The 27,247-nt window shown below is 47.2% G+C and overlaps 1 protein-coding gene across 2 annotated transcripts in view; it reads right to left on the bottom strand.

Annotated features, from left to right (window-relative positions):
• Positions 1–27,247, bottom strand: part of unc5b (unc-5 netrin receptor B) — a 275,167-nt gene that overhangs the window by 33,573 nt on the left and 214,347 nt on the right. Inside the window, exons 6-10 of one of the 2 annotated variants that reach the window (XM_078199370.1) lie at positions 22,575–22,742; positions 18,926–19,090; positions 16,508–16,540; positions 14,924–15,118; positions 6,108–6,494 (exon numbers count right to left, since the gene is read on the bottom strand). In XM_078199370.1, coding sequence (XP_078055496.1) covers positions 6,108–6,494; positions 14,924–15,118; positions 16,508–16,540; positions 18,926–19,090; positions 22,575–22,742 — 948 coding nt within the window. The remainder of the gene's footprint in view (positions 1–6,107; positions 6,495–14,923; positions 15,119–16,507; positions 16,541–18,925; positions 19,091–22,574; positions 22,743–27,247) is intronic. The other variant, XM_078199371.1, reaches the window with a different exon arrangement.

Here is a 27,247-nt window from a genome sequence, read left to right as displayed (position 1 = left end):
ATGGGAGATTATAGAATCTACAGTGCAGAAGGAAGCCATTTGGCCCATCGAGCCTGCACCGACAACAATCCCACCCAGGTCCTGTACTATCCTTGTAACCCCACATATTTACCCTCCTAACCCCCCTGACATTAAGGGGTAATTTAGCATGGCCAATCAACGTAACTCGCACATCTTTGGACTGTGGGAGGAAACCGGAGCACCCGGAGGAAACCCACGCGGACACGGGGAGAACGCGCAGACTCCACACAGACAGTGACCCAAACCAGGAATCGAACCCGGGTCCCTGGCGCTGTGAGGCAGCAGTGCTAACCACTGTGCCACCGTGCCGCCCTAATTAGAAATAAGTGGAGAAATGGTTTATTGTATGGCCAACACTCAAAATGAGGACAGATGAAAATAAGACAAGGTTAAATTTTGTGAAAACTACTCCCCAGTTGGAGATAACCAGAAACTCCACGATGTGAATGTCACCCTGCTTGTGGAGGTAGGGGGACCGAGTTCCACCTACCCCAATACAACACACCAGCAGGCCACTCTGCCACACTGCGTTTATGCTGCACTCAAACCTCCTCCCATCTCATTCATCTAAATCATAAGAACATAAGAACTAGGAGCAGGAGTAGGCCATCTGGCCCCTCGAGCCTGCTCCGTCATTCAATAAGATCATGGCTGATCTTTTCGTGGACTCAGCTCCACTTACCCGCCCACTCACCATAACCCTTAATTCCTTTACTGTTCAAAAATGTATCTATCCTTGCCTTTAAAACATTCAATGAGGTAGCCTCAACTGCTTCACTGGGCAGGGAATTCCACAGATTCATAACCCTTTGGGTGAAGAAGTACCTCAGCATGAACCTACACTGACCCTCACCAGAAACTTTACCCTACATCAAACAATGAAGAAAGAAACCCCCCTGGGCTGACTTGCAGGCCATAATTTCCTCTCATTTATGAACCTTTTGATTTTGAATCCAACCCCATCTGAATGACTTGATCAAAACGCTGCCAGGAATGCAGCAGTGAACTGGTTAACAGCAGCAAGGTGGCTAGGATGAGTGTGGTAAGCATTGATAAAAGCAAAGTACAGAAGGAGGCCCTTCAGCCCATTGAGTCTGCACCAGTTCTTTCGACGAGCAAGCCAGTTAGCCTCACTCCCCCACTCTTTCTCCACAGCCCTGCAAATTATTTCTCCTTTCAATAGTTATCCAATTCCCTTTTGAAAAATACTATTGAGTCTGTTTCTGCCCTCTTATCCATTCCAAATCCTAACCACGTTTCGGTAAGAAGTCTTTCCCTATTGGGACTTGATGGATTGATTTATAAGGAGAGGCTGAATAGACTGGGACTTTTTTCTCTGGAGCGTAGGAAGCTGAGGGGTGACCTTATAGAGGTCTATAAAATAATGAGGGGCATAGACAAGGTAGATAGTCAATATCTTTCCCAAAGGTAGGGGAGTCTAAAACTAGAGGGCATAGGTTTAAGGTGAGAGGGGAGAGATACAAAAGTGTCCAGAGGGGTAATTTTTTCACACAGAGGGTGGTGAGTGTCTGGAACAAGCTGCCAGAGGTTGTAGTAGAGGCGGGTACAATTTTATCTTTTAAAAAGCATTTAGATAGTTACATGGGTACGATGGGTATAGAGGGATATGGGCCAAATGCGGGCAATTGGGATTAGCTTAGGGGTCTTTAAAAAAAAAGGGCGGCATGGACAAGTTGGGCTAAAGGACCTGGTTCGATGCTGTAAACCTCTATGACTCTATCCTGCTTTTGGTTCTTTTGCCTTAAACCTGGGCCCTCTGCTTTAGGACAATGCACCCTCTAAGCTGCGTGACCATGTGGCCATGCAGGAAACCAAAGGCCCCAATGCAGGTCTTGCATGAGTCAGCCCCTTTAAAGTGAGAACGCTGTGTGGCCATGCCAAAAGGCTTAAAGGGGCCGCACACTTAGTGTAATTCCTAGAGCACTGGAAAAAAATATTGCAGGTGATATCAAATGTCCTCTTAACATCCCCGGCTCTAGATGGCAGCATGGTGGCATAGTGGTTAGCACTGCTGCCACACACCCGGGTTCGATTCCTGGCTTGGGTCACTGTCCATGCGGAGTCTTGCACGTTCTCCCCATGTCTGCGTGGGTTTCCTCCGGGTGCTCCAATTTCCTCCCACACTCCAAAGACGTGCTGGTTAGGTGCATTGGCCATGCTAAATTCTCCCTCAGTGTACCCAAACAGGCGCCGGAGTGTGGCGACTAGGGCATTTTCACAGTAACTTCATTGCAGTGTCGATGTAAGCCTACTTGTGACAAATAAATAAACTTTAAAACTCCCTCAGCTTCTCCAGTCTGTCCACATAACTGCAACCCCACAAATCATTCTGGCAATTCGCTTATCCAAAGACTTTATTCTTTCCTAAATTGACCCTGGTGCCGGGGGGATTGGCAGGATGAGTATGTGGGGTTGCGGGAATGGGTGGGATTGTGGGCAGTGCAGACTCGATGGGCCGAGTGGCCTCCTTTTGCACTGTAGGGATTCTGTGATTCTATGATTCCAAAAGTGCGGTACCCAGAATTAGTCACAATACTCCAGTTGAGTTAACTCATGTTTTGTCCAGAGCTTCCCTGGCTTATTGTACCCTGTGTTTATTATTTCTAAACCTTTAATTAACTGCTTTGTGACTTTGCTCTGCCATCTTCAAAAGGTGGAGTTGTCCGGCTTTGTCCGTGGCGGGACCTGTTCCGAGTGAGAACGGAAAATCCGGCGATCCACCCAGAATTCCGGTCACTGTTAGCCACATCGGGAAATCCCCTCCGCGTATGAGGGCGGAGGATTTCGTTCCAAGAGTTATCAGCAAATATCCCCAAATCTTTCTGTTCCTGTACCTCCTTTCAAAATTGGATCATTTAGCTCGTAATCCATAGATGTGTTGGTTAGGTAGAACCAAAAGAAAAAATGCTGGAAAATTAGCAGCTGAGGCTTCCAAGTCTGAATTTGGTTAGGTGGATTGGCCATTCTAAATTGCCCCTTACTGTCCAAAGACGTACAGGTTAAAGGAATTAGCGGGGTAAATACATCGGGTTACGGGGATAGGGCCTGGGCGGGATGCTCTGTCAGAGAGGCAGGGCAGACTGATGGGCCAAATGGCCTCCTTCTGCACTGTAGCGATTCTCTGATTCCATCTCTCTCCTCAATTATCCTTGCAAAATGTATCAACTCCTACACTGCCACGTTAAATTTCATCTGCTAGTTTTCCACCCATCCCAAAAGGCTGTCCATTCCCTTCTAAAGTCTATCACCATCTTCCTCACTGTTCACAGCGCTCACAAGTTTTGGATCCTCTGCAAATTTCAACTTTGCTTCCTGGGCTTCCAAGTCCAAGTTGTCAATGTTAAATCAAAAACAGCAGTGGTGGTCATACAGAGCCCCGGGGAACACCTCTCTTCCAGTCCGAAACAGAGGATGACTATAGGGCGAATTTTACCATCCCGCTCGCAATGGGAATTGGAGCGAGCGAGGGACGGACCATGGAAAGGTCCGCTGATCTTGGGGGGATATCCAGTTTCAGGGGTGAGCAAGGCTGGAAAATCCCGCTCTATAACTCTCTGCTTTCCATTCCTTCTCCAATTCTGTATCCATGCTGATATTGCCTCTTTTATCCCACCTGTACGGGACACGCTCCATCTTGGAAATTTACCAGGTGAAAAAGGCCAAGGTCCATCAGATTTGCTTTTGTACGATGACAACGTGCCTTTGTTGGTTAATGATCACAACCAATCCCTACCAAGGAGTCAACAGCATACCCAGACAGGAAACCATCACCCCCAAATCAATGATGGTGGCTATTGGGAATCACAGAATCCCTGCAGTGCAGAAGGAGGCCATTCAGCCCATTGAGCCTGCACTGACAACAATCCCACACAGACCCTATCTTCGTAGTCCCACATATTTACCCTACTAATCCCCCAGACACTACAGGGCAATTTAGCATGGCCAATCAACCTAACCTGCACATCAAAAAAGTCTGATACAAAAGTCTGAGGTCACATACCAACTGACTCAAGAACAGCTTCTTCCCTGCTGCTATCAATCTTTTGAATGGGCTTACCTTATATTAAGTTGATCTTTCTCTACACCGTAGCTATGACTGTAACACTACATTCTGCACTCTCTCCTTTCCTTCTCTATGAATGGTATGTTTTGTCTGTATAGCGCGCAAGAAACAATACTGTATACTAATGTGGCAATAATAAAGCAAATCAAAATCTTTGGAGTGTGGGAGAAAAGTGGAGCACCCGGAGGAAACCCATGCAGACAAGGGGGGAACGTGCGAACTCCACACAGTCACCCAAGGGCGGAATCGAACCTGGGTCCCTTGCACTGTGAGGCAGCAGTGCTAACCACTTTGCCACCGTGCTACCCAAAACCATCTGTCCAAAATCACTTTTCCCTCCCTACGCTCAGCACACGATGCCAATTACTCAATACATTCTCTCAAAATGAAATTTCCTGAAAGAAATCTATCTAATTTACATTTGAATCAATCAGTACTAACTGCTTTCACTGTCTCCCATGGGAGCCTGTTCCACAGGCTGACTGCATGTTCACTGAAATATTGTCTCTCTGGATTAGTTCTGAATTTTTCCCTCAGTTTCAGGTGTAGACCGCGTGCTCTGGTTGTTCTATCCTGGACAAGGTGGAATAGCTTGTCATGAGGAAATGATCTGGTCCCTTTGGAATCCTAAGAACAGTGACCGCGTCACCTCTGAACCTTCTCTGTACCAGTGGGAACATTACTAACTTACATAATTGCTCCTCAAATTCTATTCCTTCCATCGTTCTGCTTGCATTTGAAGCCCTGATTAGATTTACAGTTTGTAGTCACTGGTAGATATCCATTATTGTATCTGTTATGTCCCTTATTATGTTCTGGCTGCAACCTGATACATATGGAGGTCACATGGAGTGGAGGTACTCACAATGGGCTGTACTTACTGACTGTCATCCGCAGCCAAGGTCCTGAACTTTAGAAATCACTGGTTAGACCTCAGCTGCAGTGGGGGTGGCCTATCTTGACCCCAGGTCTGGCAACGCCTCCATATTAAAATTCCCAGTTGTGTTTTCAAATGATGTGGAGTTGCCGGCGTTGGACTAGGGATGGGGCACAGTAAGAAGTATTACAACACCAGGTTAAAGTCCAACAGGTTGTTTTGATATCACGAGCTTTCGGAGCTGTGTCCCTTCATCAGGTGAGTGCTCTGTTTGTGAACCCAACTCTCCACTCACCTGATGAAGGAGTGGCGCTCCGAAAACTCGGGATACCAAATAAACCTGTTGGACTTTAAGCTGGCGTTGTGAGACTTCTCACTGTGTTTTCAAATGCCACTTTTAACACCATAAGATATAGAAGTAGAATGAGGCCATTTGGCCCATCGAATCTGCTCCACCATTCGATCATGGCTGATATGTTTCTCAACCCCATTCTCCCGCCTTTTCCCCGTAACCTTTGACCCCCTTACCAATCAAGAACCTATCTATCTCTGTCTTAAATACACTCAATGACCTGGCCTCCTCTGTGGCAATGAATTCTACAAATTCTGGCTAAAGAAATTCCCCCTCATCTCGGTCCCTTTACTCTGAGGCTGTGCCCTTGGACCCTAGTCTCTCCTACTGATGGAAACATCTTCTCCACGTCTATTCTGTCCAGGCCTTTCAGTATTCTGTAAGTTTCAATGAGATTCCCTTCTTGTCCTTCTAAACTCCAACCGAGTTTGCCTCACTCTTCCTCAACTCCCCAACTTCCTCCAGCCTTTCAACCACTCAATGTCTCTACACTGCTCCAATTCTGGCCTCTTATGCGTATCCCAATTTGTCCCCACCCATCAATGGCAACCGTCAGCTGCCCAGGCTCAAGCTCTGGAATTCCTTCTCTGTCACCCTCTTCTCCTTTAAGATATTCCTTCAAACCTATCTCATTGACCGAAACATTTCACTGGCCCGTTCTGACATCTTACTTGACTTTGCCAATAGGGTCGTGGGACTGTTCCCCAGCGTTCGAAGGCTCGACATAAATGGCAGTTGTTGTTGTAACCCATGCCCTGAATGCGGTCACAAACCTGAGTTAGGCACCATCAGTCGTCCACCCAGGCAGCCGAAAGTGCCGCTGGCACTGTATCCAGGGTCTCTGGGCATGGTGCCCAGGTGCTGTGAGCTGAGCACCTTGTTCCTCATGTTCATGGCCACGTTGCTGTCCCTGATGTTGCCCCCGGGGTATGTCCCCGACGGTGACTTGCCTGGAGGCTCCATCCCACCCACCAGCACCGAGGCCTTTGTGGAGGAATTGTACACTTTGATCTTCAGGCTGGGTAAAGGGTCCAAGAGCGGGGAGTTGGTCATGGGGATTTTGTCGGCTGAATCCTGAAGGGTGTACATGGGTCCTCGGTATGAGCCCGCACTGGCTGTTAGATCCGGCTGTATCGATGAGCTCAGCAACTGAGAGTTATCTGGAATAGAGGAAGAGATGCAAATGCAATGAGATTTACACAGAATGAACATCGGATTTGCAGCACAGATCAGTCCTATACTTACCTGTACCAGCGTTCCTGCCCCCCACCAACCTCCTCTCATCCCACTTTACCACATCCTTCTATTCCTTCCTCCCTCATGTGTTTATCCAGCCTTCTTGTAAATGTATCCCAAGGCTATTCAACTTGGGTATTCCACACTCTCTGCACACTCGGAGTGAAAGGTGTTTCTCCTGAATTCCATGTCGGATTTATCATTGACTATCTTATCTGGAAGGCTCTTGGTTTTGGTTTCCAAACTCCCCCTCCCCGCTCCTCACCCCCCACCCCACCCCCCCACCACCAAGTGGAAAAATTGACTAAATTGCGCCAAAACTGACAATGTTCACTGTCATTTTTTAAAAATTCGATAATGGGACACGGATGTCGCAGGCTGGGCTGAGCATTTATTCCCATCCCTAACGGCCCTCCATTTCAGAGCAGTTGACACTCAACCACATTGCTGTGGCCCTGGAGTCACATGTAGGCCAGACCGGGTAAGGATGGCAGATTCCCTTCCCTAAAGGACATGAGTGAACCAGATGGGTTTTTCCGACAATCGACAATGGTTTCACGGTCATCAGTAGACTTTCAATTCCAGATTTTTATTAAATTCAAATGTCACCCTTTGCCGTGGTGGGATTCAAATCCAGGTCCCCAGAGCATTAGCCCAGGTGTCTGGATAAATAGTCCAGTGACAATACCACCAAGCCACTACCTCCACCACCAACTCAAGAACAGCTTCTTCCCTGCTGCTGTCAGACGTTTGAATGGATTTACCTCGCATTAAGTTGATCTTTCTCTACACCCTAGCTATGACTGTAACACTACATTCTGCAGTCTCTCCTTTCCTTCTCTATGAACAGTATGCTTTGTCTGTGTAGCGCGCAAGAAACAATACTTTTCATTTCATATTAATACATGTGACAATAATAAGTCCAAATCAAAATCAAATTAAAAATCAACCTCCCCTACCTCCTGTAGGTAATTATGCAGAGAATTGCTGCCTCTTCCCAATGTCAAAACCAAATGAATTTTGTTATAACCCCATAAAGAAAGACTTGTTGGAGTGTCGCAAGGGATGTCTGGTCCTCATTAATTACAGCAAGTACAAGATTCACCTCTGAACTCTTTTCCCAGCTGTACTCTTTACCCAAGGTGCTAAATCTCTCTGAGGCAGTTAGTCTGCAGACTGCTGCGTTTATTAGCCTTGTCAATATTAGAATAATTACACGGAGCTGACTAACTGCTCCTTTAGAAGCAATGTTCTCTCTCGTGGACGTGTCACTTAACAGGTAAAACCAGAGGGAACATTTCTGAAAGTTATCAAAATGGAAACAGCAGATGCCTGGTGGGCTTTAACCCGCCCTGCCACCCCCTCAGCCGGATAAGAAAGGTCCCAAGGCGAGGAGCAACACACTGGAGAAGCTCACCCCCAGCGTCCTGGGTCCAACGTTGATCTCTCAACCAACATCATGACAGAAGAACAGAGCTGGTTATTATCTCATCGCTGCCTGTGGGAGCTTGCTCTGCGCAAAACTGGTCACCACATTTTCCTCTGTCATTACAGTGGCGGCACTCCATAAGACCATAAGATACAGGAGCAGAATTAGGCCATTCGGCCCATCGAGTCTGCTCCGCCATTCAATCATGGCTGATATTTCTCTCATCCCCATTCTCCTGCCTTTTTCCCATAACCCCCGATCCCCTTATTAATCAAGAACCTATCTATCTCTGTCTTAAAGATACTCAATGACCTGGCCTCCACAGCCTTCTGCGGCAAAGAGTTCCACAGATTCACCGCTCTCTGGCTGAAGAAACGTACTTTATTGTCTGTAAGGTGCTTTGGGACATCCTGGAGTCGCTAAAGGTGCTATATAAATGCAATTTTTTGTTCCATGGCTGCCCAACTGAAAATTCTGCCACTCACCCCTTTCTCGGCTGGGAATTTTCTTTTGTTTATTTATTCGTGTCACAAGTAGGCTTACATTAACACTGCAATGAAGTTACTGTGAAAATCCCCTAGTCGCCACACTCCGGCGCCTGTTCGGGTTACACTGAGGGAGAATTTAGTACGGCCAACGCACCTAACCAGCCCGCCTTTCGGACTGTGGGAGGAAACCGGATCACCCGGAGGAAACCCACGCAGACACGGGGAGAATGTGCAGACTCCACACAGACAGTCACCCAAGCCGGGAATTGAACCCGGGTCCCTGGCGCTGTGAGGCAGCAGTGCTAACCACTGTGTGTACGCACGTGATCACTCACTATCATTACCCCTTGCCACGGTGACATTGTAAACTCTCAACGCAGTGTACTCGATTAATGCTCAGCTCCCTGATCACTGAATGATGTACCTGAATTAATATTCCTCAGAACTGGGGCTGAGTTCTGTAATTTGTGCAATATCCTTCACAGTCTGAATTTGCTAACTCTGTAATTTCAATCAGGTTAATTACAGAATAGACAAGGTACATATTTCACCCAAAACTGAGTACAGATGCTGCAGTGTGCGAGAGAGCAGTGATAATCCATTAAATATATTTTACACACTGCCACTATGCAATGGCATGCGACTGTTATGCTCCACTAACTAGATGCTGCCATCAGTCCAAAGGTACATTCTGCCTACCATCCACTGAGCAACATTGGGTATGAATTTCAGTGCCGCTGTGATGCCAGGTACATAGAGGCCACACCTGGAGTACTTTGTGCAGTTTTGGTGTCCTTATCTGAGGAAGGATGTCCTTGCTATAGAGGAAGTGCAGCGAAGGTTTACCAGGCTGATTCCTGGGAGGGCAGGTCTGTCCTATGAGGAGAGACTAAGTTGGTTAGGATTATATTCACTGGAGTTTAGAAGAGTGAGACGGGATCTCATAGAAACTTATAAAATTTTAACAAGGTTAGACAGGGTAGATTCAGATAGAATATTCCTGATGGTGGGGGGAGTCCAGAACTAGGGATCATAGTTTGAGGATAAGGGGTAAACCTTTTAGAACTGAGGTGAAGAGAAATTTCTTCACCCAGAGGGTGGTGAATGTGTGGAATTCACTACCACAGAAAGTAGTTGAGGCCAAAATGTTCTGTGATTTCAAGAAGAAATTAGATATTGCTCTTGAGATTAAAGGGATCAAGAGATATGGGGGAAGGGGGATCAGGATATTGAATTTGATGATCAGCCATGATCATAATGAATGGTGGAGCAGGCTCGAAGGGCCCTATGGCCTCCTCCTGCTTCTAGTTTCTATGTTTCATAGGACGAACATCTCAAAGATTGGCTGATCGAATCACACAGCATGCTCCTTCAGCCATTCCTAATAGGTGGAGTTAAGACAGTGCTCAACCAGCAAAACTTAAAACAAAATCTTCCACTTTTAGGTGTGATTCTGGGATTCCACAACACCCATAGAACAATCCTGAGTGCGCTAATAGCTACACCAACAACCAATTTAAGATAACCAGTTGAATGGATAACTTGGCTCAGTTGAACTTGCCGGAAGCAATACGTGCTCATACATAGGGACCCATTCTCTGCAAACAAAAGAAACATGATTATCCCATACACCTATTTTTAAATGACCTAGGAGTTTGGGAAAGCAATACTGCTTTCTCCATGGAAACGTCTCAGCCAATCACAGAGTCAACCAATCAGTACCCTTTCCTCTGGCAGAATAAAATTGCGGTTGTTTGAAATTTGGTATTCTTGTGTTTGTCCTGATGAGTGCAAGATGAAAAGCTTCAGCAACACATCTCCCTTCTCAGCCATATTCAAGTATATTTTTATTATGAATCATGGAAAATACGTAATTGGAAGTCATCTGTCTAAGGTGGTACTGCCATCCTTGAATGATACCTTTAAAGGTGCGGATGTATTATTCAATGCTTTCCTTAATGGGGGCACTAAATCTTGAGCAATAAGCTACGGCTGTGTCACTTTGACTCAGTAAGTAGCACACTTGCTGAATGTTGGATAGCTCTGGGTTTAAGCTCTGCTAAAACAGCCAAGCACACAATTGAAGCAAACCCTCCTGCGTTGGAGATAGCATTGTCTTGAGATTGAACTTAAACTGCAGTCCCATCTGCTGGTTTGGGTAAATAGATAGATAGATAATTGGTTTATTGTAAAACCTTCCCGGCAACAGGTGTCGAATTGTGATGATGGAACAAATAAAACACGGAAACACAATTCACGGCACAGCTATAGACAATCATTAAAATAAAAATAAAGCCTCAAATAAGAAAGCGATTGCACAGTTACGAACATTTTGGTATGCAAATAATTATAATAGGTTGCAAAATGCAGCTCTCCATAACTTACAGAATTAAAATGAAAGGTCCACTGCACTCGGAATTTTACACCAAGGTTCACAGAACATATGCTGTCAGATTGGGTTAATTAAATTCTCAATTCATTTACATACTATTTATGAGTTTTATAAATTAAGGGTTAGGGCTGTCCTGCAGTCCATTATCTGTGGTCTGTATCTTATTTGTGGATTGGGGCGGCACGGTGGCACAGTGGTTAGCACTGCTGCCGCACAGCACCAGGGACTCGGGTTCGATTCCAGCCCTGGGTCACTGTCTGTGCGGAGTCTGCACGTTCTCCCCCGTGTCTGCGTGGGTTTCCTTCGGGTGCTCTGGTTTCCTCCCACACTCCAAAGATGTGTGAGTTAGGTCGATTGGCCATGCTAAATTGCCCCTTAGCATCCAAAGATGTGCAGGTTAGATGATTTAGCCATGTTAAATTTCCCCCTTGTGTCCAAAGATGTGCAGATTAGATGGATTAGTCATGTTAAATTGCCCCTTAGTGTCCAAAGATGTGCAGGCTAGGTGGATTGGCCATGTTAAATTTCCCCCTTGTGTCCAAAGATGTGTAGGTTAGTTAGATTAGACATGCTAAATTGCCCCTTAGTGTCAGGGGGATTAAGAACATAAGAACTATGAGCAGGAGTAGACCATCTGGCCCCTCGAGCCTGCTCCGCCATTCAATAAGATCATGACTGATCTTTTCGTGGACTCAGCTCCACTTACCCGCTAACCCCAGGTAAATACTTGGGATTAGCCAATATATAGGGCCTCATGGAACTGTTGTTAGTGCTGGCTCAATGGGCCGAATGGCCTTCTTCTGCACTATAGTGATTCTACTCTATAGTGACTTTTCTCCGTAATTCCATTGGACATCTATCTTCACGAGAGTATGGCATGAGGCAATAGCAATGGGAGGAGGGATGGAAGAGTTTTGGATTGAAGTCTAGATGGAAGTTAGAATGCCTTTCAGCATGGGAACACCTATTCACTTGTGTGCTTGTGTCAGGGTAGCTCTAGAAAGCGTTACCTGGATGGTGAATGCCAACAGGCATTCACATTTGCTTCTACAAAGGTGGTTTAGCTGCACAATTTTAAACCCAAGTCTTTAAAATTCGCTGTGAGGCCTTGACATCCTTCCTAAGATGCGGTGCCCAGAATTGGACAAAATGCGCTCGCTCAGGCCTGACCAGTGATGGGTAAAATGTTGCTTTGATTTCCTATATCACTGGGGCCCAGTGAGGGGCACGCTCACCTTGGAGTCAGAAGGTGGTGGGTGAGAGTCGATTCCAAATCTGGGCTGACCCTGCCGAGGGCGTGCTGCACTGTCGGATGTGTCGTCTTTCAGATGAAGACATTAAACGGAGGCCTTATTTGCTCTTACAGGTGCAGGTAAAAGATCTCAAGGTACTTGTAATAATTCCTGTTCACCAGTGAGATTTTAAAAAGCTGCTGCAATGTTTATTTACATCGGCACAGTGGCATAGTGGTGAGCACTGCAGCCTCACAGTGCCAGGGACCCGGGTTCAATTCCGGCCTTGGGTCACTGTCTGTGCGGAGTCTGCACATTCTCCCCGTGTCTGCGTGGGTTTCCTCCGGGTGCTCCAGTTTCCTCCCACAGTCCAAAAGAAGTGCTGGTTAGGGTGCATTGGCCATGCTAAATTCTCCCTCGGTGTACCCGAACAGGCACCGGAATGTGGTGACTAGGGAATTTTCACAGTAACTTCATTGCAGTGTTAATGTAAGCCTACTTGTGACTAATAAATAAACTTGAAAACTTTAGGAAGAGCTGAAGGAAGATTCAATATTAGGTTTCAAAGAGAAATTGGATAATAATTTATCTCTGGGTACTCCGGTTTCCTCCCACAGTCCAAAGATGTGCGGGTTAGGTTGATTGGCCAGGCTAAAAAAATTGCCCTTAGTGTCCTGAGATGCGTAGGTTAGAGGGATTAGTGGGTAAATATGTAGGGATATGGGGGTAGGGCCTGGGTGGGATTGTGGTCGGTGCAAACTCAATGGGCCGAATGGCTTCTTTCTGTACTGTAGGGTTTCTATGATTCTATGAACTTGGAGGGAGAAATATTTGAAAAGCTATTGGGGAGAGCAAGGGGTCGCTTTTTTATAGAGCTAGCACAGGTGTGAGGGGCTGAATGGTCTCCTTGAGTGGTATGCCATTCTATGATTAATGTTGGGCATAGCCCTCTTGAAAAACATTGTAGCAAATGGTTTCAATCTAACGCCAGTCTTACATTTAACAAACTGCCCTGTCAAATATCAAACATTTTTCATTTCCTGTTTTTTGCTGTGAAGATCAGTCAGTTTAATAAATGGTTATAACATTAGCTACTGTGGGAAATTGCATTTCCCTTGGTGTCGAAACAGAACAGCTGAACAGCACGAGAATAGATTCCGCGCCGGCCCAGTCAATCTCAGCACTCACACGAGTAAGGCTTTACGATGGTTGTCTATCTCACCAAACGGAATGAAGGCATTGCCGTGGTTCTGACTGTCATGTCTGCTTGTTTGCAGATAAACAGACACAATGGTTTGAGAGTCAGTTCCACATTGAGGAGTTCACCCCGGGCCATATTTATTATACAATCGGCAGCTAACAAGGCCAGCTCTGACGAAGGGTCATCCAGACTCGAAACGTTGGCTCTATTCGCTCTCCACAGATGCTGTCCGAACCTGCTGAGATTTTCCAGCAATTTCTGTTCTTTCTTGAGTACTAACAAGATAATTGTGGGATCTTGCTGTGAGCAAATTGGCTGCCGCATTTCCGACATCACAGCACATTTCCTTGGCTTTTTTAAAAATTCATTCGTGGGACATGGGCGTCGCTGGCTGGGCCAGCATTTATTGCCCATCCCTAGTTGCCCGAGGGCAGCTGAGAGTCAACCACATTGCTCTGGCTCTGGAATCACATATAGGCCAGACCAGGTAAGGACGGCAGATTTCCTTCCCTAAAGGACATTAGTGAACCCAGATGAGTTTTTCCGACAATGGTTTCATGGTCATCAGTAGATTCTTAATTCCAGATATTTTTCATTGAATTCAAATTCCACCATCTGCCGTGACGGGATTCGAACCCGGGTCCCCAGAACATTAGCTGAGTTTCTGAATTAATATTCTAGCAATAATACCGCTAGGTCATCACCTCTCCGATCCATTGCCGGCTGTGGGGTATCTTCATGCGGTGAACTGCGCGATATGATTACAAGCCTTTCCTTCTTTTCTTTCCAACTTCAGTCTCACCTGGTGGCACAGTGGGTTAGCACTGCTGCCTCACAGCACCAGGGACCCGGGTTCAATTCCTGGCTTGAGTCACTGTCTGTGCAGAGTCTGCACATTCTCCCCGTGTCTGCGTGGGTTTCCTCCGGGTGCTCCGGTTTCCTCCCAAAGTCCGAAAGACGTGCTGGTTAGGTGCATTGGCCGTGCTAAATTCTCCCTCAGTGTACCCGAACAGGCGCCGGAGTGTGGCAACTCGGGGATTTTCACAGTAACTTCATTGCAGTGTTAATGTAAGTTTACTTGTGACACGAATAAATAAACTTAAAACTTAGTTTCCTTGGCTGTGGGATATCATAGAATCAAAGAATCCCTTCAGTGCAGGAGGAGGCTATTCGGCCCATCGAGTCTGCACCAACCACAATCCCAACCAGGCCCTATTCCTGTAACCCCATGTATTCACCCTGTTAATCCCCCGGCACATCTTTGGATTGTGGGAAGGAACCGGAGCACCCGGAGGAAATCCACGCAGACATGGAGAGAATGTGCAAACTCCACACAGACAGTGACCCAAACCGGGAATCGAACCCGGGACCCTGGCGCTGTGAGGCAGCAGTGCTAACCACTGTGCCACCGTGTCATCCATATCTTCACGTGGCGGACGGCGCTGTATGATTACAAGCAGTTACTGCTTTTCTTTCCAACTTCAGTCTCCTCCCACCACACGCACCCATTAAACACCTTGACAGGATTCATCACCCATCTAATGCAAATAAAAACCACGGCTCCCCTCCGAGGAACAAACAGATGGCCAAAGCAGATGCTGGATGACTCACCGTGCCGGGCTGTCTTGAAGTTGACGGGCTGGAAGCCTCCGGTGAGAGCGGCAGAGGAGTCGGTGATGTCGGTGTCAAAGTCCCGGCAGCTCCTCCTGTACACGATGATGCCCAGCACCAGCATTATAACCAGGAAGATAAACACAGCCACCACCAGCCCCGTGTACAAGGCAACATCACTGGCGGTACCCATTTCTGTGGAGTCCAAGAAAGATCAAGAGGTAAAGGATGTATTTTAGTTCATAGGAACAGGGGGTGACCATTCAGCCCCTTGAACCCGCCCTGCGATTCAGCGAGATCATAGAATCTCTACAATGCAGAAGGAGGCCATTCAGCCCATCGAGTCTGCATGCCTGATCTATACTTCAACCCCATCCAATTGCTTTGGCGCCATTACCCATTGTACCTTGGGATGGCGCGGTGGCACAGTGATTAGCATGGCTGCCTCACAGTGCCAGGGACTCAGATTCAATTCTGGCCTTGGGTGACTGTCTGTGCGGAGTCTGCACGTTCTCCCTGTGTCTGCGTGGGTTTCCTCCGGTTTCCTCCCACAGTCCAAGGATGTGCAGGATTGGCCAGTGTCAGGGGGATTAGCAGGATAAATATGAGGGGTTATGGGAATAGGGCCTGGGTGGGATTGTGGTCGGTGCAGACTCGATGGGCCAAATGGCCTCCTTCTGCACTGGAGGGATTCTATGATTCTATGACCTTGGCTAGCAAAAAAATCAATCCATCGCCAACTTGCAATTATTAACTGTGCTAAAATCAACCTTTTTTTGGGAGGGCTTTCCACAATTCTACAACCCAAATTTGCGTGAACTGTTTCGAAATCTCCCTGCCCTGATTTTAAGAGTTTTGTGCCCATGTCCTAGATCCCCACCCCCAATCTGCACCCCAGCAGTGAAAAAGTTTCTCTCTATCTACCCTGCCAATACCCTTCAATCCCTCTATCTCACCAGCCTTTAAACGTCTACATTCCAGGGAATACAAGGCGAGTTTATACAATCCCTCCTTATCAGCTAACTCCAGGGCAGAGAGCCGGCCATGGAGGGTCGTCTTCAGCGGGACTGGAAGATCCCACCAGCAGGAAGGACACAAGGTGAAGACGGACATTGCGATTGATCCAACACACACTGCAACATTAACTGACCACCGGGAAGCAACGATCATGAACATATTTACATCGAAGCTAACATGCAATTGGTTAAGTCAAACTCTCTCTCTCTTTCACGAGCTTCCGCATTCCAGCTCAGTGTAAAATGGACGGAACTCATCACACTCAGGTGAAGAATATGGCGTTTCACCCACATTCACAGCGAGATCATAGAATCCCTACAATGCAGAAGGAGGCCATTCAGCCCATCGAATCTGCATGCCCGATCTGTACTTCAACCCCATCCAATTGCTTTGGCGCCATTACCTTTTGCACCTTGGGATGGCGCGGTGGCACAGTGATTAGCACCGCTGCCTCACAGCGCCAGGGACTCAGGTTCCACCCGCAATTCACGGTCACTTGAGAATTGCCCATGAACCAAGAGAAACAAAAAAAGAAAATGGATTTGAAATAATGAAATGGGAACTTACTAGAATTTATTGGTTCATTTAATAGGTTTTCATCTGTTAAGAAAGAAACAAAAATAAAATCAACATGGAACGGAAATGAAATGAAATTGTTTAGAAATGTACACAAAAAATGGAAGACAGGCAAATAAATAAAAATGAATGCACTCAAATATTGTTAATGATTGGAAGAGAATCATGATGTCAGCGTTGGACTGGGTGGGGCACAGTAGGAAGTCTCTCAACACCAGGTTAAAGTCCAACAGGGTTTATTTGGAATCACAAGCTTTCGGAGCGCCGCTCCTTCATCAGGTGAGTGGAGAGGTAGGTTTCACACACACGGCATATATAGACAAAAGACACAATTGCAAGATAATGGTTGGAAAGCGATTCTTTACAGGTAATCAAGTCTTTCCAGGTACAGACAGTGCGCGCGTTGAGAGAAGGATAATCACCGCTCACTCACCTGATGAAGGAGCAACGCTCCGAAAGCTCGTGATACCAGATAAACCTGTTGGACTTTAACCTGGTGTTGTGAGACTTCTTACTGGAAGAGAATCGTTCACTCAAATTTGTGATTTTGTACAGAGTAATAAATGGGATGTGGAGGTTACAAAATGGTGGGTTGGGTGAAATTCTGTAAAGAAAAGTGAGGGTGGTGACTCAGGATTTTATTCCTGGGATGTGAATCCTGGGACACACTTGTAACTCTCATTGCAGACATTAAGAACATCCTGTCACCCCTCCTTGTGTCTGCAATCAGCATTGTGAGGTGAGCCTCATGCAACAGTAAGGAGCATTTTACGGACATTTACATGACGGCTGACGGGGAGCGGTGTGTTTGGCATTTGTGGGAAGACGTCAATGGATCAACTTCACCCTTACATCAACTCAATATCTTATAGAGGCCCAGAAAGGTGGGAGACTTCACGGGTCTTCAGTCAAGCACCATTCATCTGAAACCCAGGGTGCCATTCTCCCAAAAGATTTCGATGCATTATCCCCAGTACATCTCCTTTGAACCTTGCCCCTCGCACCTTAAACCTGTGCCCTTCATTTATTGATACACTTTAAGTGATACACTTCATTTTTATTTCTAATATAAAGGAAGGAAGTACAACCCCTTCCCCTGAACAACAAGATGTGGGTCCTTTTATAGCCATTTATCTGAAGCTTGATAAAATGAAGACTCCTTTGCAGAAGTTCTAATAGGGAGCATCAGCAACGCATTTGGAACTGCGCATTGTGAATGAAATCTGTCCTTGTGTTTGGCAGTGCAAAGTGGAACACGTCTACTCCCCAGAGCTGACACATGACTATGGGTCCATTGAACACGTCAAGACTCCTTTAGCTTTCCATTTCATGCTTTGAAAGCATGACTCCGAGAGTTTTTGGCTCAACAAACCACAGCAAGCATGTCCAGAGGGGTTATTACTTGGCAACGCCAGGAACATGAGTTAACTCGACCTGACAACGATGCAACTGTGGTCTTTTCATTCTTTTCTTTGGAGCATACAGGGCTGACGGTTCAGCTATTTACGTAAGAATAAAGATCAGCGCACGTCATCGTTTCTCCAGGATGAACTCAATCCCAGTGAACTTGATTCTTTCTCCCCCACCAAGTCTGGCTTCGGTGCCTCTGGGTCAGGAAGCTCAAATGAACTGAACACAAATGGGAGTAAGGTAGGGGAGACTTAAACTATCCCTGCTACTGCCCAGATAAAAACATCAACATCATAGAATCCCTACAGTACAGAAGGAGGTCATTCGGCCCATCGAGCCTGCACCGACCACAATCCCACCCTATTCCTGTAACCCCACATATTTACCCTGCTAATCCCCCCAAAACTAGGGCCAATTTGGCATGACCTATCCACCTAACCCGCACATCTTTGGGCTGTGGGAGGAAACCCGAGCACTGGGAGGAAACCCGTGCAGACACGGGGAGAACGTGCAGACTCTGCACAGACAGTGACCCGAGCTGGGAATCGAACCCGGGTCCCTGGTGCTGTGAGGCTGCAGTGTTGACCACTGTGCCTATCTAGGAGGATCAACGGAGGAGCTTAAGTTTTGGGATAACAGAGGTAAGGAAAGGATTGCGTGAGACAGAAAGGGAAAGTTAGAGAATGGAAACCACCCTTATTTCAGAACAGAATCCTTTACTCGTTGCACAGTTGACAGGAGCTCAGGTCTAAGTGCGAGTTTCTAACGCTATGACCAAGGTTGAATCGAGGTGATCCGCCACTTCCCTTACTTTTAGATCGAGTTTTCCTTCTGAAAGTCACAGGGCATATGTGTGCAGTTCAAATGGGAGTGTGAGGCTAGTCAGTGCAGCGTTGCAGCCTGAACACATTGCGAGCACAGCTCGTAACTGCTGCTCCAGCCCACCCCTGCAGAGAAATCTACCAGATGGCAATCTGCTTTCATTTCCCCAAGACTTACTCTGCAGGCAGACGCCACCTGTGCAATTTTTGGACTCCAGCACCGAACCAATGCAATCCTTGCCTCCATTTCTGGGCGAGGGTTCTGTGCACTCACGGCTCCTCCAGTGGGTGCACTCGGTATTACAGGCCGACCATTTGCTCCAGTCCGTCCACCCACCGTCAACTGCATTGGGTGGGAAAGGATGAAAGAAAATTGAGTGTTGGCTACAGGCAATGGTAGTCTTGCTCGAGTTGGATCATATACAATTTCCACACAATGACGTTAAATTTACAGCACAGAGAAAGCTCATTCGGTCAAACTGATCGACACTGCATAATGTGTCCCCTCCCAACTGTCTTCATCTAACTCCATCAGCGTAATCATAAAACCCCTGCAGTGCAGAAGGAGGCCATTTAGCCTGCACTGACTCTCTGACAGAGACTCTCTGACCCAGGCTCTACCCCCGTAACCTCATGAATTTACCCCACTAATCCCCCGACCTACACATCTTGGCACACTAAGGGGCAATTTCTCATGGTCAATCCACCTAACCTGCACATTTAGCGTGGCACGGTGGCACAGTGGTTAGCACTGCTGCCTCACAGCGCCAGGGATCCAGGTTTGATTCCCGGCCTGGGTCACTGTCTGTGTGGGGTTTGCACTTTCTCCCTGTGTCTGCATGGGTTTCCTCCAGGTGCTCCGGTTTCCTCCCACACTCCAAAGATGTGCAGGTAGGTTGATTGGCCATGCTAAAATTGCCCCTTAGTGTCAGGGGTTTTGTCGAGTAAATAAGTAGGGTTGTGGGCATATGGCCTGGGTGGGATTGTGATCAGTGCAGACTGGATGGGCCAAATGGCCTCTTTCTGCACTGTAGGGATTCCAAGGATATTTTGCACACTAAGGGTTTCTATGAGGGCTGGCAGATGGGATTAGGTGAGAGTTCAGGTGATTCTAATGTATCGATATGGACTCAGTGGGCCGAAGGACCTAATTTAGCCGGGCCAATCCACCTAACCTGCATATCTTTGGGACTGTGAGAGGAAACCGGAGCACCCGGAGGAAACCCAGGCAGACACGGGGAGAACGTGCAAACTCCAGACAGTGACACGAGGCTGGAATTGAACCCGGGTCCCTGACGTTGTGAGGCAGCGGTGCTAACTGCCGCCCACCCCTAATTCCTTTCTCCCACATGTACCGATCAAGCATCCCCTTAAATGCATCTATGCCCTTTCCCTCAACCGCTCCAGGAGATAATGGCCGGGATTCTCCGGTCTCGCACCCCCCCCCCGCCGCTGCTGCCAGCGGGAACGGAGAATTCGGCGCTCAACCAAACCTCCATTCACAGCAGCGGAGAATCCCAGCTGCGGGCGAGGTGGGAGAATCCCAGCTGCGGGCGAGGTGGGAGAATCCCAGCTGCGGGCGAGGTGGGAGAATCCCAGCTGCGGGCGAGGTGGGAGAATCCCAGCCAGCGAGTTCCACATTTTAAAAAAAGGATGTGGAAGGAAGTACGTGAGAAGATTTAGAAGGTTGGCATCAAGATTGAGAGGGTACAGCTATCAGCAGAGACTGAGAACTTGCTCTTTCCCCGAGAAAAGAGAAGGTTGAGAGGTGACTTAATTGAGGTGCTTAAAGCCAGGAAGGGCCTCCATAGTGTAGACTGGCAGAAGCCCTTTACACCTGGGGGTGTGTCCAAAACCAGGGCCAGGGACAGGAGGGAGTCACTAATAAATCCATCAAAGAATTTAGGAGAGACTCCCATTTCCCAGAGAATGGTATCAGGTTCGGGTTGGCACCAAACCAGAAACCATAGAATACCGTGGTTCGAGAGAAACTGTTTCTCCTGTTCGTGCTAAATTGACCCTAGTGTCAGGGGGATTATCAGGATAAATGTGTGGGGTAATGGGAATAGGGCCTGGGTGGGATTGTGGTTAGTACAGACTCGATGGGCCAAATGGCTTCCTTCTGTACTGTTGGGATTTTATGGATTCTATGAGCAAACAGCGCAGATTCACAATAACTGACAAAAAAGCTGGGGGAAGAGCAGGAGAATTTTAAAAAGGGTAAATTTGTCGAGATATGGAACGTGGGATTAATTGGTTACTTTCTCAGACAGCTTTGCGGGTTGCCAACACCCCAGGATCAGCCTGGAGTCTCCAGGAATTGTCAATGTGTCCAGGATTCTGCTGTGTGCGATCCTGGAGAAAAACCATCAGGGCAGTAAAATATTGTATTTCCTTTGACCATTCTCTTTATCAGATATAGAAATATTGTGACCTCCAGACTCCCCAAAGCCTGTCCATCATCCCCAAGGCACAAGTCAGGAGAGTGGAGGAATACTCTCCACTAGCCTGGACGAGTGCAGCTCCTAACAACTGGGGTACTGTGTGCAGTTATGGTCACCACTTGATTGGAGGGACGTGATTGCACTGGAGAGGGTGCGGAGGAGATTCACCAGGATGCTGCCTGGGCTGGAGGGTCTGAGCTCCCTGAGGGAAGATTGGAGAGACTGGGGCTGTTTTTCTTGGAGCAGTGAAGGTTGAGAGGGAACCTGATAGAGGTGGATAAGATTATGAGGGGCATAGATAGGGTGGATAGAAAGGCACTTCCCCCATGTGTAGAGGGGTCAATAACCAGGGGGCAGAGATTTAAGGTAAGAGGTAGAGGCTAAGAGGGAAGTTGGGGAGGAAGTTTTTCACCCAGAGGGTGGTGGGAGTCTGGAACTTACAGCCTGAAATCAGAAACTCTCTCAACATTTAAGAAGTTTTTAGATATTCACTTGCCGTAACCTCCAGGGCTATGGGCCAAGCGCTGGGAAATGGGATTAGTGCAGTCAGATCTTTGTTGACTGACATGGACACGATGGGCCGAATGGCCTCCTCCTGTGCTGTAAACATCGACGAATCTATGAAACATTCATAACGCCCAACACCGTTCAGGACAAAGCAACCCGCTTGATTGGCATCCCGCCCACTACTTTAAATGTTCACTCCCTCCACCACCAACACCCAGTGGCAGCAGTGCGTACCATCTACACTGCAGGAACCTCACCCACAGCTCCTGAGGCGGCACCTTCTAAACCCACAACTTCTAACACCCTCTCTCCAACAGCATTGTGGGTGTACCTCCACCACATGGACTGCAGTGGCTCAAGTAGGCAGCTCACCCCCACCTTCTCAAATAGGGATGGGCAATAAATCACGGCCTTGCCAATGATGCCTACAGCCCGTGAATAGAATAAAGCAAAGCTACTTTTTTGGAACATATCTAGAGGGCATAGGTTTAAGGTGAGAGGGGAGAGATACAAAAGGGTCCAGGAGGGGCAATTTTTTCACACAGAGGGTGGTGAGTGTCTGGAACAAGCTGCCAGAGGTAGTAGTAGAGGCGGGTACAATTTTGTCTTTTAAAAAGCGGTTAGATAGTTACATGGGTAAGATGGGTAAAGAGGGATATGGGTCAAACGCGGGCAATTGGGACTAGCTTAGGGGTTTAAAAAAAAATGGCGGCATGGACAAGTTGGGCCAAAGGGCCTGTTTCCATGCTGTGAACCTCTATGACCCAGAAAGGGGACGGAGAATTGTTATCAATGATTATGGCAAGGCAATAATACGTCTGAAAGAGAGTCTACCATTAACACTGTCACAAACTATTGCCACTTCTTTCAACTCACCTGGACACATGGTGGTACAGCCAATCTTCTGAAAGGGTTGCCCTTCACAGAAGGACCCGCCATTGAGTGGTGCTGGGTTGGTGCACGTTCGTGTCCGCTTCTGCCAACCTCGCCCACAGCGGTTGTTACACGAAGACCACTCTGTCCAGGTGGACCACCCACCATTTACTGCGGAGAGAGGGGGCGGGGGGGGCATAGATTGGACAAAAGACGGTTAATCAATAAAAGTAGCAGATGATTAAAAATAATAATACAAAGCTGGCAACAATTTCGCCAGTTTCTTTCTGAAGTAAGAAGTCTCACAACACCAGGTTAAAGTGCCAAAAGGTTTATTTGGAATATCAGGTGATGAAGGAGCAGCACTCCGAAAGCTGGTGATTCCAAATAAACCTGTTGGACTTTAACCTGGTGTTGTGAGACTTCTTACTGTGCCCACCCCAGTCCAACACCGGCAACTCCACATCCTTCTGAAGTGAATGGCGTTGGTCATTAAATTATCGTCAGATACAATTCGAACCACCCAACAGCAAACTATTCCAATCCTTTTTTTTTGTTATCCAAGTGAAACTTATATAACAGACTTTTGGAAAAGGTCATTATTCAATAAAACACCTTCAAGATATGAACAGTGCAGATGACGAGGCCATTCAGCCCTTTAATCTGGTCTGCCATGCAATTAGTTCACAGCTGATGAGTATTACAACTCACACCTTGGTTCCAAAACCTTTAATCACCCTTACTTAACAAATAAAATGATCAACCTCAGTTTTGACGCTTTCAATGGAACCCCAGCCGCAACAGATGGAGAAAATTCTAGATCTCCGCTGTCCTTGATGTGAAGATTTCTTTCCTGAACAGCCTGGTTCTAAACTTTTGGTTATAATCCTTTACTCTGAGTTCCCCTGACCAGAGTAAATACAAGTATTTCACATTATTTACAGCACAGGAATAGGCCATTCAGCCCAACTGGGCCATGCTGATCTTTATACTCCACATGAGTCTCCTTCGACCATTCTTCATCTAACCATCAATGGTCAACATCTATTCCTTTCTCCCTCTTGTCTTTATCTAGCTTTCTTTAAATGCATCCGTGTTATTTGCAAAATTGTTGACTTTGAAATAGTTTCTAGTTGCCCTATCAAATACTCCAAAGGTTCATCATCTGTGTAACAGGAGTGAAGAGTTACTACCAGCATTGCGTCACCTTCTCAAAGAAACAGAATTCTGCATGAAGACTGGGATCAGCAGCTGGTTGGGTATCTGGGTGGCAGGGAAAGTATAATGTCTATTATTAACACCTATTCAATCTTAGCACTTCACATAATACCTACCACGGATGCACCTGCTGTTAAGACTGCCTCAACTCCTCTGCCCAATGAATCATAGGATCCCTACAATGCAGAAGGACACCATTCAGCCCATTGAGCCCACACCAACTATAATCCCACCCAGGCCTTTCCCCTTAACCCACGTATTTACCCAGCTAATCTCCCTGACACTAAGGGGCAATTTAGCGTGGCCAATCCACCTAACCCGCACATCTTTGGGACTGTGGGAGGAAACTGGAGCACCCGGAGGAAACCCACCCATGGGGGGAACGTGCAGACTCCACACAGCCGCAGCTGTCGGCGAGAATGGAGAATTCGGCGCTCAGCCAAACCTCCATTTACAGCAGCGGGAATGGAGAATCCCAGTTGCGGGCGAGGTGGGACATTCCCAGCCAGTGAGTTCCACCTTCTAAAAACAGGATATAGAAAGAAGTGCATGAGAAGATTTAGAAGGATGGCATCAGGATTGAGAGCATACAGCCATCAGGAGAGACTGAGAACTTGCACTTTCCCCAAGAAAAGAGAAGGCTGAGAGGTGACCTAAATGAGGTGTTTAAAACGATGACGCAGTCACCTGAGACCGGAATTGAACCCGGTTCTCTGGCGCTGTGCTAACCACAGTGCCGCCCCACATCACACTGGACGTGCTCAATGGAGGTTAGCTCTTACTCATGGATAGTGAGAGATTTGCCTACATCAATAAACTCAGATTGATGTGGTTCTTTTGTACCAGACTCTTGTTGGCAACTCTGAAACCTTAAGAGCGGTATGGGGCACTCTGTCCTATTTTTCTATCCAGTTATTGGCAGGCTAATTTCCTTGAATGGACGCCTGTATAAAGAACGATGTGCACTTCCTCTGGAAAACAGCAGTCAAAAAGGAGGAGCCGATCAGACACAAGGTATGCAAGGCTGTTGGTCATATCAAACAGCCGGGTGCTTTTCCAGTCTTGTGCTTTAAGTCTAGGTGTTGCCTAACATGTCAGCATCGTAAAATGCAGCACATAGTAATTCTGAGCCTACCGCTTTCAACTCTTTAACAAGTAAATTACAGATTATTAACTGCAGAATTACAATTGTTTTAGGTGCTGGCAGGCAGGCAGTAAGGGCAGATCTTGACTTTATGCCATTGTTACAGCGAGACAGCAGCTTGGTCTGCATCTCTCACCGAATTTTAAACTGGCTGGGCGGCACGGTGGCACAGTGGTTAGCACTGCTGCCTCACAGTGCCAGGGACCCGGGTCCAATTCCAGCCTTGGGTCACTGTCTGTGTGGAGTTTGTACATTCTCCCCGTGTCTGCGTGTGTTTCCTCCGGGTGCTCCAGTTTCCTCCCACAGTCCAAAGATGTGCTGGTTAGGTGGATTGGCCACGCTAAATTGCCCCTTAGTGTCCAAAGGTGTGAAAGTTAGGTGGATTGGCCACGCTAAATTGCCCCTTAGTGTCCAAAGGTGTGAAGGTTAGGTGGATTGGTCATGTTCAATGTTTGAGTTTGCAGGAAGAGGGTTGGGTGAGATGCTCTTTTGGGGTGGCACGGTAGCACAGTGGTTGGCACTGCTGCTTCACAGCTCCAGGAACTTGGGTTCGATTCCCGGCTTGGGTCACTGTCTGTGTGGAGTTTGCACATTCTCCTCGTGTCTGCGTGGGTTTCCTCAGGGTGCTCCGGTTCCTCCCACAGTCTAAAGATGTGCGGGTTAGGTTGATTGGCCATGCTTAAATTGCCCCTTAGTGTCCTGAGATGCGTAGGTTAGAGGGATTAGCGGGTAAATATGTAGGGATAAGGGAGTAGGGCCTGGGTGGGATTGTGGTCGGTGCAGACTCGATGGGCCGAATGGCCTCTTTCTGCACTGTAGGGTTTCTATGATTCTGTGAAGTTGGTGAAACTTGATGGCCTGAGTGGTTCCCTTCTGCATTGTGGGGATTTTATGGTGGATCACAAATTACATGCGATATACAGGACAGACATTTGGCCCATCTAGTCTGTACTGGCGTGTATATTCCACATGAGTATCCTCACGTCCCACCTACCTCATCAACATATCTTTCTATCCCCTTTTCTCTTGTCAACTCATCCTTCACAGAGGGAAGTACCTAAACTATTCACCTCGAGCACTTCCTGTGGTCGCAAGTTCAACGTTCTATCCACTCTTTGAGTAAAAGAAATCTTGTTATTTTTTTGTTGGATTTATGAGCAACTATCTTGTATTTATGGATCCCAGTTTTGTGGATATGGGATTCAGTCTGGCGTAACCATCTACTCACTGCTCTCACTTGTGAGCAGAACTAAGCCTCGGCTTCTTCATAGAATCCTACAGTGCAGAAGGAGGCCTTTCGGCCCATCGAGTCCGCACCAACCACAATCCCACCCAGGCCCTATCCCCATAACCCTATGGTAGTCCCCCTGACACTAAGGGGCAATTTAGCATGGCCAATCCACCTGACCCGCACATCTTTGGACTGTGGGAGGAAACCGGAGCACCCGGAGGAAACCCACGCAGACACGGGGAGAACGTGCAAACTCCACACAGACAGTGACCCCAAGCCGGGAATCAAACCCAGGTCCCTGATGCTGTGAGGCAGCAGTGCTAACCACTGTGCCACCGTGCTGTCTTATTACACTACCAGCTCTCTCCTAACACCCCGATTCCCTGACTCATCGACACCTTGACAGGCTCATCAGTTCATCCCCAGTGAAACGTAACAAACTCTGTTCAGTTGAGTTGCTTCTTCTGCCTCCCCCTCATCTTAAATACCCCCCCCCCGAACCCCTACATCTCCAGCCCTGCCCTCAGCAAGATAGACGCAGTACAAATCCTTAAACCTGTCATCAGAAACAGCAGATATAAATGTCCAAGTGAAATTTGTATCGCGGGTTAAGCACTGTGAAGGAACAATTATAGTGGCACCATTAAACTTCTAAGGCTGGGAATTGCTAAGTGTGAAATTACAGGAACAACGTTTTAATGAAATGTCTTTGCGCCCCATTTTAAAGGTGATGTTGTTCCATTAGGATAGCAGGCAGCAAAAAGTCAAGGCATATGTGCTGCGCACTACCATTCCTCTAACCCTTCTCCCCAGCCAATAGGTTTGATTTGATTTATTATTGTCACATGTATGAGTATACAGTGAAAAGTATTGTTTCTTGCGCGCTATACAGACAAAGCATACCATTCATAGAGAAGGAAAGGAGAGAGTGCAGAATGTAGTGTTACAGTCATAGCTAGGGTGTAGCGAAAAATCAACTTAATGCGAGGTAGGTCCATTCAAAAGTCTGACGGCCGCAGGGAAGAAGCTGTTCTTGAGTCGGTCGGTACGTGACCTCAGACTTTTGTATCTTTTTCCCGATGG

The sequence above is a fragment of the Mustelus asterias genome, chromosome 28 (genome assembly GCF_964213995.1).
Source record: "Mustelus asterias chromosome 28, sMusAst1.hap1.1, whole genome shotgun sequence".
Lineage (NCBI taxonomy): Eukaryota > Metazoa > Chordata > Chondrichthyes > Carcharhiniformes > Triakidae > Mustelus > Mustelus asterias.
The sequence above is the reverse complement of the archived record's forward strand: the minus strand, read 5'-3'. Positions and strand labels throughout refer to the sequence as shown.